We start from the raw sequence: 13414 nt of genomic DNA on the forward strand, positions 1-13414 counted from the left end.
ACTGTTTAGTCGACCGCTGGACCAGCTGCTATGACGCGCACTGACCACCAGGGGGCAGACGCTCCAACCGGTGGGTTAGCTTGCTACTGGGGTCCGGCCCATTGGGATTGGGTGAGACAGGCCGGACACGCCCTGGAGCCCTCCTACAGTCCCTCCCTGGCCAGTCAACCTCCCTCGGTCCCTCCCTGGCCTCTAAAATATTTCTTCTAATTAATTTCCTTTCAATGTGCACGAATTCGTGCACCAGGCCTCTAGTTATATATAATGAGTGATCTGCCTGATTGGGAAGAGATGGTGGTTGGTACAGGTTGCTCCGAGGAAGAAATATCCAGGATGAGGAGGTGTAATCCTCAAAAGAATATGCCAGATAGAGGGAGCTCTGGGCTGGGGACGGGTCAGGGGTCATGGAGAGAAAGTACACGCAGGATTAGCAGCTAGTCTAGTAACTTTTGTGGCAGAAAATGGTTCTTGAAGAAGTACTTGCTCACTCTACTCCCTGCCGCCTGGCTCCGAGGTGGAGGGCTGGGGGGTTCTGGGGCTCTGGCCTAGGGTGTGACCTTTGCCTGCTGTGTCCACAGGCATCCCCTGTGAGGGCGGACTGCGGTGCCTCTGCTGGAAGGTGGGTGTGCCTGGGGTGGGCTTCTGCTCTGCTGAGAGGCCCTGGTTCCTGCATGGGCTGCCCCCACCCCCAGCCCCTTCTTTCTGTTCTGGGCCTTTCCTTGCTTTGTCTGGGGAAGCTTTTCTGGGAAGTCCTGGGTTTTCGGTTCCTCTTGGTGTCCCCTGCAGGGTCCCTTTGGGGATGGAACACTTTGTCATGCCCGTGAAGCCCTTTGGGTCCTGGTTCAGACAGAGCAATGGGAGTGAGGCATATTGGGACAGAAAAGGCTGTGCTTTGTCCAAGACGACTATGTGGTGTGGCCGTGGAAGCCCAGTCCTAGCTTCCAGCCCGTTTGAGCACAAGGTCTCATTATCATTTGGAAGAGTCTGTGTGAGGAGAAGAAGAGGAAAGGCCTGGTTTGGGATAAAGGAGGGGGCGGCAGTGGGGAGGAAGGGCAGGCTCCCCCAGCCCATACCCACGCTCCTGGGCTTCAGCCCATCCTGTCTTCTCTGGGCATTATCAGGGGTTTTGCTTGAGGCCTGTCAGCCTCTGCCTACTGTCCAGGGTTGGCTGGGGCGTCACCAGAGCCTTGCTCCTCTTGCTCTGTGCAGATTCTCTTAAACTACCTCCCGTTGGAGAGAGCCTCATGGACCGCCATCCTGGCCAAGCAGAGGTAGGTAGACCTGGAGAAAGGAGGGTGACGGGAGGGTCTTTGTATCAGTCAGAACAGGTGGTGCCGAGCCTGACCTGCCTCCTGTTCCGGGCTCCCTGGGCAAGACCTTTGGGAATTACCCCTCCCTTCTCTTCTCTCCGGCAGGGAGCTATATTCCCAGTTCCTGAGGGAAATGATTATCCAACCCGGCATTGCCAAGGCCAACATGGGTGTGTCCAGAGAGGATGTGACCTTTGAGGACCATGTGAGTAGGGGTCAGCAGCAGGGACTGGGGCTACAGGGTGGAGAGGGGTGTGGGCTTTGAGTGGGCAATGTCCCCCCACCCCAGAGGATGGTGCAGCTGGTCTCGGTCCCCTCTGGCCCTTCCAGTACCTCCTTTCTTCATTTGGCCGCTCTTCCCCTAAAGGCCTTCGTCTCCCCGCTTCCCCGGGCCCAGGCAGGAATCTCGGTGATAGCTGGGGCTCGGAGCGCCGTGAGCAGCACTGGGCCCGGTCTCTGCCCGCATCGCCTCCTTTCCTCCTCACCCTGCTCCTTGACGTAGGCTCTGTGATCTGATAGTTGAAGAAAGCCAGAGCAGGTAGCAGTGAGGGGGCTGCCTTTCTGTGGCCTGGAGGAAGCCTCCTTCGTTCTCCAGTGTGCGTCGCCTGTGTGCCCCGCAGTATGAGAAGTGGAGATGGACCACACCAGGCCCCTCCTCCAAGGATTGTAGTTAGTGACTCAGAGCATTGATTTGATGAGTTAGACTTCAAGATACGGCATTCATTCATTCATCCATTCATTCAGTCAACAAGCATTTAGTGAGAACCTGTCCTATGCAGCATTCTAGAGCCAGAGCAGTAGACAGAAGGAATAGAGCCCTCCAGGCAGGGGTGTCCTCAGAGCAGGCAGCAGGGCTTGGCTCTTAGCTGTGGTGGAACGGAGTTTGGGAGGCTGCGGTGGCCTGTGCTGCTCCCCTGTAGCTCACAGGCGTCTCGGAGCCACTGCCGGGCCTGTGATGGGATTGGCGGTGTGAGGCCACTGCTCAGGCCTCAAAACGTACCTGACTCTGGAGCTCTCGCTAGGCCTAGGCTAGCAGCTTATGTTCTCCCCACAGCCACTCAACCCCAACCCTGACAGCCGGTGGAACACATATTTCAAGGACAACGAGGTGCTGTTGCAGATCGACAAAGACGTCCGGTAAGCAGGGTGCCCGGGCTGGGAGTGGGTCCATGGGACTCCTGCGCGGTCCCAGTTCTGTCCTTTTCCTTTCCAGCCCAGGCCCACAGGGTCCAGTGCGGGTGTGAGGAGCTGTTGCGGGGAGGTCTGGGCAGTCAGTGATGCGGGGCCTGAGAATGGGCTGGCGAGTGCAGTGAGCTTGTGTGAGGGTCCCTGTGCTTGCCGGTGCCCAGCTCTCCTCCCTGCCTTAGCCTCAGTTGTCCTGGGCATTTATGGTTCATCTGATCATTTCTTCATCAGATGGATATCGAGCCCCTGCTACATGGCAACCCTAGTGCCGAGCTCAGGGTTGAGCACTGGGTAGACAGACACGTCCCTCTCCCAAGGAGCCTAGGACCTTGTGGGGCGGGGTGGGGGGTAGGGGGGAATGGGAAGACAGGTGTTCAACACATTCGTGTTATTAGCATTTATGGTAAACGCTCTGAAGGAAGAGTTGAGGGTGTTTCGAGGTGTTCAGGACGCCTTGCCTGAGGAAGCCGTGTTCCGGCTGAGCTCCGGGGAGTCAGGGGCCTGGGGAGGCGGGAGGGAAAGGCCGTGGTGGGATCTGCCTGTGTGAGGCCCTGAGAGCCCGGGGAGCTGGGCTGTTTAAAGAGCGTGTGGTTGAAGCACATGGAGGGAGACGCGTTGGACCTTGGACTTGCTTTTCCTCTCACTTTGTCTTGGACATTTGTTTCCCAGGTCAGCTGTGTAATATTCTACCGTACAATGTGCAACGTAACCATCCTAGCCCACCTGCAGCTAACACTCTTGTACATATTAGATGTTTTTGACATGGAAAGATGTTTGTGATTTAAGGGACGAGTTGGATCATAAGGTCAATAAGGACACTTTAAAAAGTATATATATGTGCGTGTATCTATCTGCAAACACACATAAGAATATGGGTCTATGTTATAATGATTATATTGCCTCTTAAAAACTAAATTAACAATACATATCATGTTATTAATTTTTTAAAAAATGTCTTTTGGGATGCTGGGATGTCCGACGCCTCCATCCTGGTAACAGTACTCTCTCCTGTTCCCTCTTGACAGGAGGCTGTGCCCAGACATGTCCTTCTTCCAGAGGCCCACCGAGTACCCGTGCCTCCTCATCCTGGACCCCCAGAACGAGTTTGAGACCCTCCGTAAGCGGGTGGAGCAGACGACGCTGAAATCCCAGACCGTGGCCCGGAACCGGAGCGGGGTCACAAATGTGAGAGGCAGCCTGGGAGCCCCAGGGACTCCCCATGACAGCCTTTTCCTTCCTGCTTCCCTTTGGCCACTGGCCCCAGGACCGTCTGTCCTGACAGTTACTCAAGACAAGTTCAGTCCTGCCAGGGTTCTTTTTGGAGAGTCAGGGATCAAGTTCAAGGCTGGATGTAATGGTTACTGGGGGAGGTCCCTGCTGTGCAGTGAAGGAGCCAGGCTGCTATTGTAGTGGAGATGGCTCTTTAAAAAGTAATTCCAGGTATGATGGGAGATTGATGGGTGGGGAGCTGACCTGGTCTGGATGTCAGGGAAGAGTTCTGAGAAAGTGACATTTAAGCTTATGCTCGAAGAGCTAGGAGGACAGAGCATTCCAGCGGGGAGGAGGGCGTATGTGCCGGTCTTTGGGGAGGAGGTGGTGTGGTGTGTTCAGGGAATAGAGGTGTCCGGTGTGGCTAGAAGCAGAGGGGAAGGGAGAGAAGTTGCTGGAGGACACTGGAGAGGTCGGTGGTGGTGAGGCCACACGGGGCCTTTATCCTGAAGGCTGGGGGCCCTGGTGGCATTCTGAGCAGGACAGTGATGTGATTCGGGGCTGCTCTTGTAAAAGATCGCTGCTGGCGCTGTGGGGGTGTTGACCTGAAGGACAGGAACAGCGGTGGAGGGGGTCTGGGAGGTGGCTGCATTGCTCAGGCGGGAGCGGGTGGGAGCTGGGGCTGGGGTGGAGCAAGGACAGGTCTGAGGCACTTGGGAGGTAGAATTGACAGGACTGGTGCTGCCCAGGCCATGCTGAGGGTTTGAACCCCAGTCTTTTCAGGCTCCTGTAACTATAGCCAAATGAGTGTATAACCTTATTTCCTGACTTACACCTACTGGTTTGGTACCCGGAGCTCTGAACTTTTCACTGCCTTCAACACAGAAAAAACTCTTCCCTGTAGCCTCCAAAACGCTAGAGACAGATGCTCCTGCGGAGCCTTTCCCTCCAAGTGGAACGACTGGTCAAGGCTCTGTCTGTCGGAGGCAGCACTTCCCGCTGCAGGGTGATGGCGGTTACAGCTGGTCCCAGGGCCGCCTGCCTGCGACAGCGGGGCGTGCTGCAGGGGCCGATGCTGGCGGAGTGTCGGCAGGGCTGCCGTGCATCCTGGCTGCAGCACCTGCCTCTGCCATTCGTGTCACTGGTCACTGGGCGGAGAGCTGAGCTCTTACCCATGTTAGGTTTGGACCTTGTCCTGGGGCAGAGCAGCTGACCGGGAGCTTCATGCCTAGACTCTGGACCGTGGTGGGGCAGCCTGAGTGAAAGCTGACCACCTGTTTAACTCCGGCCGAGCCATACTGGGCTTACCTTCCTCGGCGTCCTTCTCCTCTTCTGTGGGCTGGGCGTAATCGTTTCTGCCCGGCCTGGCATTTGAATTGCCAGGATGAAGTGAGGTCATGGCCGTGCAGATTCCTGGAAAGCTGGAAAGCACTGGGCGTGCTCAGAGGCCTGGACCTCAGGTTCTGGAGTCAGCAAGTCTGGGATCAAATCCTAATGCCACCACTTAATGCCGGACATGATGAGTGACCTAAGTTTTCTGGGCCTCTGTTTCCTTATCTTGAAAGTGAATGTTGAGAGAATATTCTAGGTGGTTCAGAGCATGACAGTGAGGCATGCTTGTGGAGCACTGTCTTGCACAGAGAGAGCTCTCAGTAAACGTAGTCATGTATGTGTGTCTGCACATATACATACATGTATACGCATGCACGTGTACATATAATGGGAAAGGGAGTTGAAACATCCCATGGCCCTGCACTTCCAGGACAGTTTCCTACACTGTCCCTGCCGGGCTTGCCTGTGGCTCTCATACAGGTGATCCCGGGCACCCGAGGACCAGATGGGCAGCCGGTGTTGGGGACCTCGGCTCTATTTCATAAGTTTTAAGCAGGGATTATCATCTCCAATATTTTCTTATGAAACTTTCAAAACATTCAGAAAAATTGAAAAAGAGAGTATGATGCATACTTACATACTTGTGTACTTTCCAGCTAAATTTAACGACTATTAACATTTGGCCGTATTTGTTTTTGTGTTACAGAGCGTAAGTTGCAGGTGTCCTAGACTCCCCCCACCCCCAGTACTTCTGCAGGCTTCTCCGGGAATAAGGCCCTTCTCCTCCTCAGCACTAACACATCCAGGAAGATAACAGTTGCATGATAACTCCTAACGTCCAGTCCGTGACTGTGTGTCCTCAGTTGCGCTACGGATATTTTTGTGTGTTCTTACTCCCAAACCAGGCCCCGCCCGGGTTCATGGGCCGCCTTGGGATGCTGTTTCTCTGGGTTCTTGGTCTGGAGCAGCCTGCCCTTCCCCCGGCCCCCACAGCATTTCACTTTTTGAAGACTCTTAGCCAGTTCTCTGTTTTGACATGTTTGAAGTTTGTCTTCTAAATTGAAGTATAACTTAACATGCAGTAAAATGCACAAATCTTAGGCATACAACGGGATGGATTTTTCCTTATGTATATGTCTGTGTGACTGCCAACCAGAACAAGACACAGAATGTGTCTATTATGCAGAAAATGCCCCTTCCCGGGCAGTACCCCTCTCCACAAAGGGAAGCAGTGTTTTTGGCTTTTATCACTGTAAATTTTTTTTTTTTAATCCTCACCGGAGGATATTTTCTCCCTTAGTCTTTAGAGAGAGAGTGGAAAGGAGGAGACAGAGAAACATCGATGTGAGGGAGACACATCGACTGGTTGTCTCCCACACTCGCCTGAACAGGGGCTGGGGATCAAACCTGCAACCGAGGTTTGTCTCCTTGACTGGGAATTGAACCCGAGACCCTTCGGTCGTCGGGCCAGTGCTCTAACCACTCTCGCCGAGCCAGCCAGGGCTTACCACTGTAAGTGAGATTTCGGTCCGGCTGTTTTGTAGAATACCCACCTTCTGGCTTCGTCTGCTTTTCCTGCTGGGCACGTTCCTCTATGCCCTGCATTTCCCATTAGCTGGAGGTTAAGTTTAAACTTAATGGTAGACATTGCTGATGAGAACATACTGTCCATAATGCCACCCACCGTCTTAATGGGCTCCTCCTCTTCTCCCCAGATGAGCTCCCCACACAAGCACTCAACGCCATCATCCCTGAATGAGTACGAGGTGCTGCCCAATGGCTGTGAGGCCCACTGGGAGGTGGTGGAGCGGATCCTCTTCATCTATGCCAAGCTCAACCCTGGCATCGCTTACGTGCAGGGCATGAACGAGATCGTGGGGCCCCTCTACTATACCTTTGCCACCGACCCCAACAACGAGTGGAAAGGTAAAAGGGCTCTTGGCTGCCCACATCCCTTGTTGCCGGCTCCTTAAAAAACAGACCACAGAAAGCCAGGCCCGTGGGCTTTATCAGACTGCAGCGCACAGCCTCTCTCTGGGCCTCCATTCTCCCTCTGTCAGATACGGGGTTGGCCTGGATCCTCTCAGATCCATCCCAGCTCAGACTTGCTAGAATGTTGGAAGTGTACTGAGCTCTTGATATTTGTAACCGAATATCTGATGGGGGCATGAGATGTTATACAAGAAACTGAATGATAGGATTTAAATAAATAATGATTTGAAAAATGTCCTCAGAAGAGAATAATCAATGGCTAAGCGATTGTAGTGTTACCAGAAGACGTGAGAGGAAAGAGGTGATGTCCTTAGTATTGGGATGGAGAGTGGTCAAGGACAGAGAAGGTACTGAGCCTGACCGTGGGGGTGCAGTGACTCGGTGAGACTCAGAGGTGAAGGGAGGATGTCATAGGTGAGATTTGGGGCGGGTCTCAGGAGGGCACCAGCTCCTTTCGGCTGCCTTCACCCTGCCTGTCTCGCCCAGAGCACGCCGAGGCAGACACCTTCTTTTGCTTCACCAACCTCATGGCTGAGATACGGGACAACTTCATCAAGAGCCTGGACGACTCACAGTGTGGCATCACCTACAAGATGGAAAAGGTGTACTCCACCTTGAAGGATAAGGACGTGGAGCTCTACCTGAAATTGGTGAGGACCCCCCGCCCACCCGGGCTAGGCTACGGCAGACAGGTGGAAAGGGCCAGACTTCTGAGCACCCCGGGTCCAGGGCGAGCTCTGGCTTGAGTCTGGGGATTAAAAGTGGCTGCTGTTGCTAGGGAACGGTGATCCACTGCCGAGAGACCGAGGCAGATGCTGGTAGTCCAGGCGCTGGCAGGGAAGGGGAGTTGATAGGGTGCCCATTGTGTGCCAGGCACAATGGGAGGCATTTACTGGGCACTTAATTAGTTCAGCCTTTTTGTCCCCTGAGAAAAGGGTGAATTTCATTTTTTAAAGTTCAGAAAAAAATATTTTTAAATATATTTTATTGATTTTTTACAGAGAGGAAGGGAGAGGGATAGAGAGTTAGAAACATTGATGAGAGAGAAACATCGATCAGCTGCCTCCTGAACACCCCCCACTGGGGATGTGCCCGCAACCAAGGCACATTCCCTTGACCGGAATCGAACCTGGGACCCCTCAGTCCGCAGGCGACGCTCTATCCACTGAGCCAAACCGGTCGGGGTCAGAAAATTTTTTAAAAACTGTAGTGTATTTCATGTTTATTTCAGAAAACATTTCAGTAAAAAAGTTATATATAAACAAACAGTTTTGGGAATAAAAAAATTTATATGAAGATATTTTAAAACAAATATAGATTTATCTTTTTGCTGTTTTATTTTTTAATTTTAATTGATTGGAGAGAGGAAGGGAGAGAGAGAGAGAAACATCGATTTGTTCTGTTGACTTATGCATTCATTGGTTGATTCTTGTGTGTGCCCTGACTAGAGATTGAACCTGAAACCTTGGCGTATCGGGACTGCAGTTTTTCAGTTAATAATATTCACTATGGCTGACCAGAGGGCTCATCTCTGCTGGGAATAATTTGTTTGTAGGGTTGTCCTATGGAATAAATAAGTGAGGTAATATATTTAACATGCTAAGCACAAGACTGACTTACAGTAAGTGCCAGGTAATGGTCTGTCTCTCTGTCTATAATCTGTACAGAGTTTTATTTCTTTAATATTTGTATTGATTTTTAGAGTGAGAGGAAGGAAGAGTGAGAGAGAAAGAGAAACATTGATGTGAGAGCAGAACATCGATTGGCTGTCTCCTGCACTCGCCCTCCTGGGGATCGATCCCGCCTCCTGGGCATGTGCCCTGACCAGGACTTGAACCAGCAATCTCTTGGTGCATGGGATGTGCCCAACCAGCTGAGCCACAGAGGCCAGGGCTGTACAGTGTTTTAAAATAATCGGAGCTGTCATTTATAAATCTAGAGAGCTTATATAAGTTTGGGCTTATGGCTTCTCTTTAAAAATATCAGAAGATATGACAACATGGGTTGTCAGCAAGCAGCAGCTACCCCTTTAACCGAGCGAGGCTATCTAGGCGGCCCAGGGCTATCCCCCCGAGTGCCTGGCGCTCACCCCTGGCCTGCTGCCTCCTCGGTTAGGTTCCGGGCCCGCTGTTTATCTGAATTTACATTTAAAGACTGCATGATGTGACATGGCAACCAGCCAACACGGATTCTTGCACCTACTGTGTGCCTCTGTCTCCCCAGCAAGAGCAGAACATTAAGCCCCAGTTCTTCGCCTTCCGCTGGCTGACGCTGCTGCTGTCCCAGGAGTTCTTGCTGCCTGATGTCATCCGTATCTGGGACTCCCTCTTCGCTGATGACAGCCGCTTTGACTTCCTCCTCCTTGTCTGCTGCGCCATGCTCATGTGAGTGTGGCCATGAGCAGAGAGGCGGGCGGGGCTGCCCTCACCAGGCTGGAGGGAGCCGCTGGGAACCTTGGGCCAGTGTCAGACCAAACTCGCTGGGGGTGGTGAGCGGGAAGGGGCCGGGCGGGGCCTGCACTCAGCGCAGCCCAGGGTCCCAGCGTTTTGCTGCTTGTTTTCCTTACTTAGATTGATCCGGGAGCAGTTGCTGGAAGGGGATTTCACTGTGAACATGCGGCTCCTTCAGGTAATGGTGTTCAGAGGCAGACACTTACCAAGCGCCCACCCTGTGCCAGCTGCTGGGACAGGCTGGGTCAGAACAGTGGAGTGTAGCAAGGCTTAAGATTCTGGACCCCTGATGCAGATCTGGGTTTGGATGGGTTTGAATCCCGGCTTTGTCACTGACCTTGAGTGTAGGGTGGCCTTGAGCGAATGACTTGGCCTCTCTGAACTAAGTGCTGTACCTGTTCATTGTACCTGGGACACAGCGGTGCCCAGTATCTGATAGTGCTAGAGGTAGTCATGCCCAGACCTGGAGCAGGAAAGTGTGGGGCTCAGCGGTTAAGAACATGGGCTCAACGGTCAGACAGTGTTAGGCTCACATCTTTGTTCTGCTCTGCTAGTCATGTGACCTAAGCCAAGTAATAATCTCTCTTGGCCTCAATTTCTTCAACACCTGGCCTGGGGTTCGTTTGCAATAACCTTACTGAGTCGATCTGTAAATCGGCATAAGCACCCCCTGATTGGGCTTTTGGGGTGCCCCTTTGAGCTGCTGTATAGACAGAGTCCAGCCCAGTGCCAGGTGGGGAGAGAGGAGCAGAATGGTCCCGGTCCCAGGGAAGGGCTGCAGGACCTGTGGGTGGAGCTGGTTGGCTTGGTTACATTCGTGCTGCAGTGAGTGCCATGTTAGCCCCCTGCCTCTGGGGCCCACGATGCAGCATGGTGACAGGTCTCAGGGGGAAGGGCTCAGGTTGGCAGAGGGGGAGCTGACTTCAGAGGTATCTTGTTGGCTTTTCCCGTGCCCAGGATTACCCCATCACAGATGTCTGCCAGATCCTACAGAAAGCCAAGGAACTCCAAGACTCAAAGTAGCCTGGCAGCAAGAGGCCCAGGTTTGGGAGAGAAGCCACCACCGTCCGTGTCCTGGCTTCTGGAACAGAGACGCCTGTGGGATCCCAGCCCGAGGGGAAGCTCCAGGCCTTCTCCCTTGGCTCCGTCCCCCTAGGCCACTCCCACGGGGGCACACTGTGCCAGCTCCTTCCTGACCACCAAGCTCTGGCTCCCTCTCTGCTCTGCAACCCTGGGGCCCTTTTCCCAGGCAGCTGAGCAAGGCTGGCGCTCCCGAGGTTGTTTCCTGGGACTGGGCAGATGGGGGCGCTGGGGCTGGCAGAGGTCCCTCCTCGCCTCTGCGCTGCTGCTCCCTCCTGCTCTGCTCGGGGCAGGTGCTGGCAGATGAGCCAGAAACCACCTGGGGGGTTGGTGCTCAGGCTTCTCCGTGGGCACTGACACTGAGGGAGCTAAGAAGCTGCCAGGCCCAGGCCACACCCTCTGCCCTCACTGGGTGTGTGTGTCTGTCAGTCTTCTCTGTGTCCATCAGTGTGGATGTGAGCGGGAGGGTTTTTGATTCCCTCTAGGTCTCTGCTTCTCTGTCTCTCTGCCTGTCTCCTTCTCCCTCCATCTCTTTCACAGAGACTTTGCTCCTCAACATTGCTCTCCCTCTGCCCTCCTCTCTTGGGGTGCCTTATCCCCAGCCTCTTCCCCCCACTCCTCCCCTCCACGCCTGTGAAACCCAGAGATAGAATGAGGAATCTGGCTTAGCAAAGCCCCTGGAAGTCACCCTTGGCCTTTGCACCCTGTTCCCACCCCCAGCCCTAGGCTCCCAGGTCCCTCAGACTGGGAGGGAGTCCACAGTGCCTCACTAGAGGGCCCTGAACCTGCTTCTCCCCCTCCCCCCCAAATCTTGGAAACCAAAAGCTGCTGAGAAATGATGGCCCATGAGGCTTTGAGCCTCTTACCCTCCTTTCTGCCCACGGGTGGAGGAGGGAGAGCTGAGTCTTCCAGAGATTTCCCCAAAGGAAAAGGACGTGAAGGCGGTGCTGCGCCGGGGCTTGGGACCAAGTGCTTCAGAAGAGCAGTCATTCCCGCGGCTTTCAGGGCCCATCCAGGGAGGGCGAGTCCCATGGGAGCCTCCCTGGGCCGGCTGAGCTCAGAGGCCCTGGATCCTGGCGGGGCCAGGGGAGCCGAGCAAGCAGAAGCGGGTGCTGGTCACCCACTTGGGCTGGTCCCAGGATTTGGGGTGGATGCACTTAGAGCAGGAGCCGTTGGCTACTCCCACTGCTGGGCAGTGGAAAGAAAGGGCTTATTCTGATCAAGTCCCTTCCCTCCTTTTGTAAGGAGGCAGGTGGTTTGGGTCTGGACAGCCGGGTCATGGAGCAAGGGTCTTCATCCTCTGCTCAGACTGGCGGCCAGGTACCCTGGTGCCCCCGTAGCCTTCCTGAGGCTGGCAGCCAGGACTCTGCCCGCATAAGCCAGGCTGTGGGCCAGGAACAGCTTCCCCCAGGAGCTCCTACTGCTTTGGATGCTGCTGGGACTTTGTGCACTTGCCCGTTTGCCACCTCCTCTCATAACACACAGTTTTTGGGAGATTTTTACTATTTATTCAAACTCTTGGATATTTATTGCAGATTGGCAAGTGCTTGGTTTGGGGGTGTGGGTGGAGCTGGGAATGCAGAAAAGGAGTTAGAAGCATGTTCTTTGGGCTTTCTGAGGTCAGACTCAGCGTCCTCTCCCCCTGCCTCTGGAACCTTCCTGCTGGGGGTGCTCTGAGCTCTGTCCTGGAACTGGAAGGAAGACTCCAAGACCCTGCATGGGGCAGAGACACTGCTTCCCACCAGCCTGGCCCACCTTCCCAGAACTTGTCGGCTTGTTCAGTTCCAACTCTGACTCCTTCTCAGCCTGAGATGAGGGCCACAGCCTGGGACCCAGCAGACACTGCCCAGGGCACCTGATGCGTTCCCTCTCGCCTGTCCCCTTGCCTTCCCTTCTGGGGCCACACTACTTGAATCACTGCATCTGATTTGCCTCAGTGGCAGGCCTGAGGCCAGTGCCCTCTCCTTGACTTTGGGATGAAGGTCAAGAGCACAGAGACCATGTCCAGGTTTGGCTGAGGAAAGGACCTACCCCTGGTGATTCCCTTTCTCTAAATTCTCAAGGGAGGTTCCCAGACAGCCCGAGTGCCCGGCTTCCTGCTTGTGAAGCTGCCCCGGGAATTGGGACACATTACAGATTGGGCTGTATTAGTATGAATTCAGCAGGGCTCGCTCGCTCCAGGGGGTCAGAAAGTTAGTCTGCTTTTGTTTGTTTTTTTGTGTTTTGTGTTTTTTGTTTTTTAAGGAAATCAGTTTTGTTTCTTGAATCAATGCTGTTGATGTTTCTTGAATCAATGCTGTTGATGACAAGTTGTCTTTAATAAATCATGTGTTCTTTGCAAAGGGCATTGGTGCTGTAATGGGCTGAAACCTTTGAGACCTCAGAGCAAGAAAGAAAAGTTTGAGCAGGAGTGGACTCAGGAGGCTCTTAAAGTTGTTGGTGGAGCCTGTTTAGCTCCTCATTCAGACATGCAGTTTGCAGCTGGGAGAAGGAGGGAGCGTGGACTGGGGAAGAAGGTAATTACATCATGGTTTCAGAGCAAGTTTGTTTGTTTTTTTAGATTGAAAAACTATGAAAACTCAAACACCAGTAAATAAAACAAGTCATTCATATCCCACAATCTGGAGGAAATCCCTGACAATATGTTAGTCTTTTCTTCACAGATGTAATTTTTATTACATAATTGTCTTTCTTTTTCCAAGCAAATGAATACTTTTATTAACATGGTAAATTTTTAAGTGCGTGGTAGGGTTTTGACCTCAAATACTTGTCAGCTGGGCAATTTATGAACCTGAAACATATCTAGTTCCTGTCCATTTTAGGGTCCAATGCATACAATCCTTGCTTTCCTTCCCT

General features: G+C 53.3%; 1 protein-coding gene across 1 annotated transcript; it reads left to right on the forward strand.

The window, feature by feature from the left end:
- The first annotated feature begins 567 nt into the window (after nucleotides 1-567).
- Nucleotides 568-12655, forward strand: TBC1D13 (TBC1 domain family member 13). The gene is made up of 10 exons (XM_006103150.3): nucleotides 568-619; nucleotides 1210-1271; nucleotides 1416-1515; nucleotides 2365-2447; nucleotides 3521-3680; nucleotides 6752-6962; nucleotides 7515-7678; nucleotides 9252-9412; nucleotides 9599-9656; nucleotides 10436-12655. Exons 3-10 carry the CDS (start codon nucleotides 1444-1446, stop codon nucleotides 10499-10501), a joined length of 975 nt encoding a protein of 324 aa, XP_006103212.1. The 5' UTR covers nucleotides 568-619; nucleotides 1210-1271; nucleotides 1416-1443; the 3' UTR covers nucleotides 10502-12655.
- The last annotated feature ends 759 nt before the right edge of the window (nucleotides 12656-13414 follow it).

The sequence above is a fragment of the Myotis lucifugus genome, unplaced genomic scaffold, assembly GCF_000147115.1.
Source record: "Myotis lucifugus unplaced genomic scaffold, Myoluc2.0 scaffold_465, whole genome shotgun sequence".
NCBI lineage: Eukaryota > Metazoa > Chordata > Mammalia > Chiroptera > Vespertilionidae > Myotis > Myotis lucifugus.

Excerpts from the sequence above, each read along its gene's own strand:
- TBC1D13 (XM_006103150.3), top strand. The coding sequence starts at position 1,444 with ATGATTATCCAACCCGGCATTGCCAAGGCCAACATGGGTGTGTCCAGA. Across the intron at positions 2,448-3,520 it reads CAGATCGACAAAGACGTCCG|GAGGCTGTGCCCAGACATGT; the intron begins GTAAGCAGGGTG and ends CCCTCTTGACAG. Across the intron at positions 6,963-7,514 it reads CCCCAACAACGAGTGGAAAG|AGCACGCCGAGGCAGACACC; the intron begins GTAAAAGGGCTC and ends TGTCTCGCCCAG.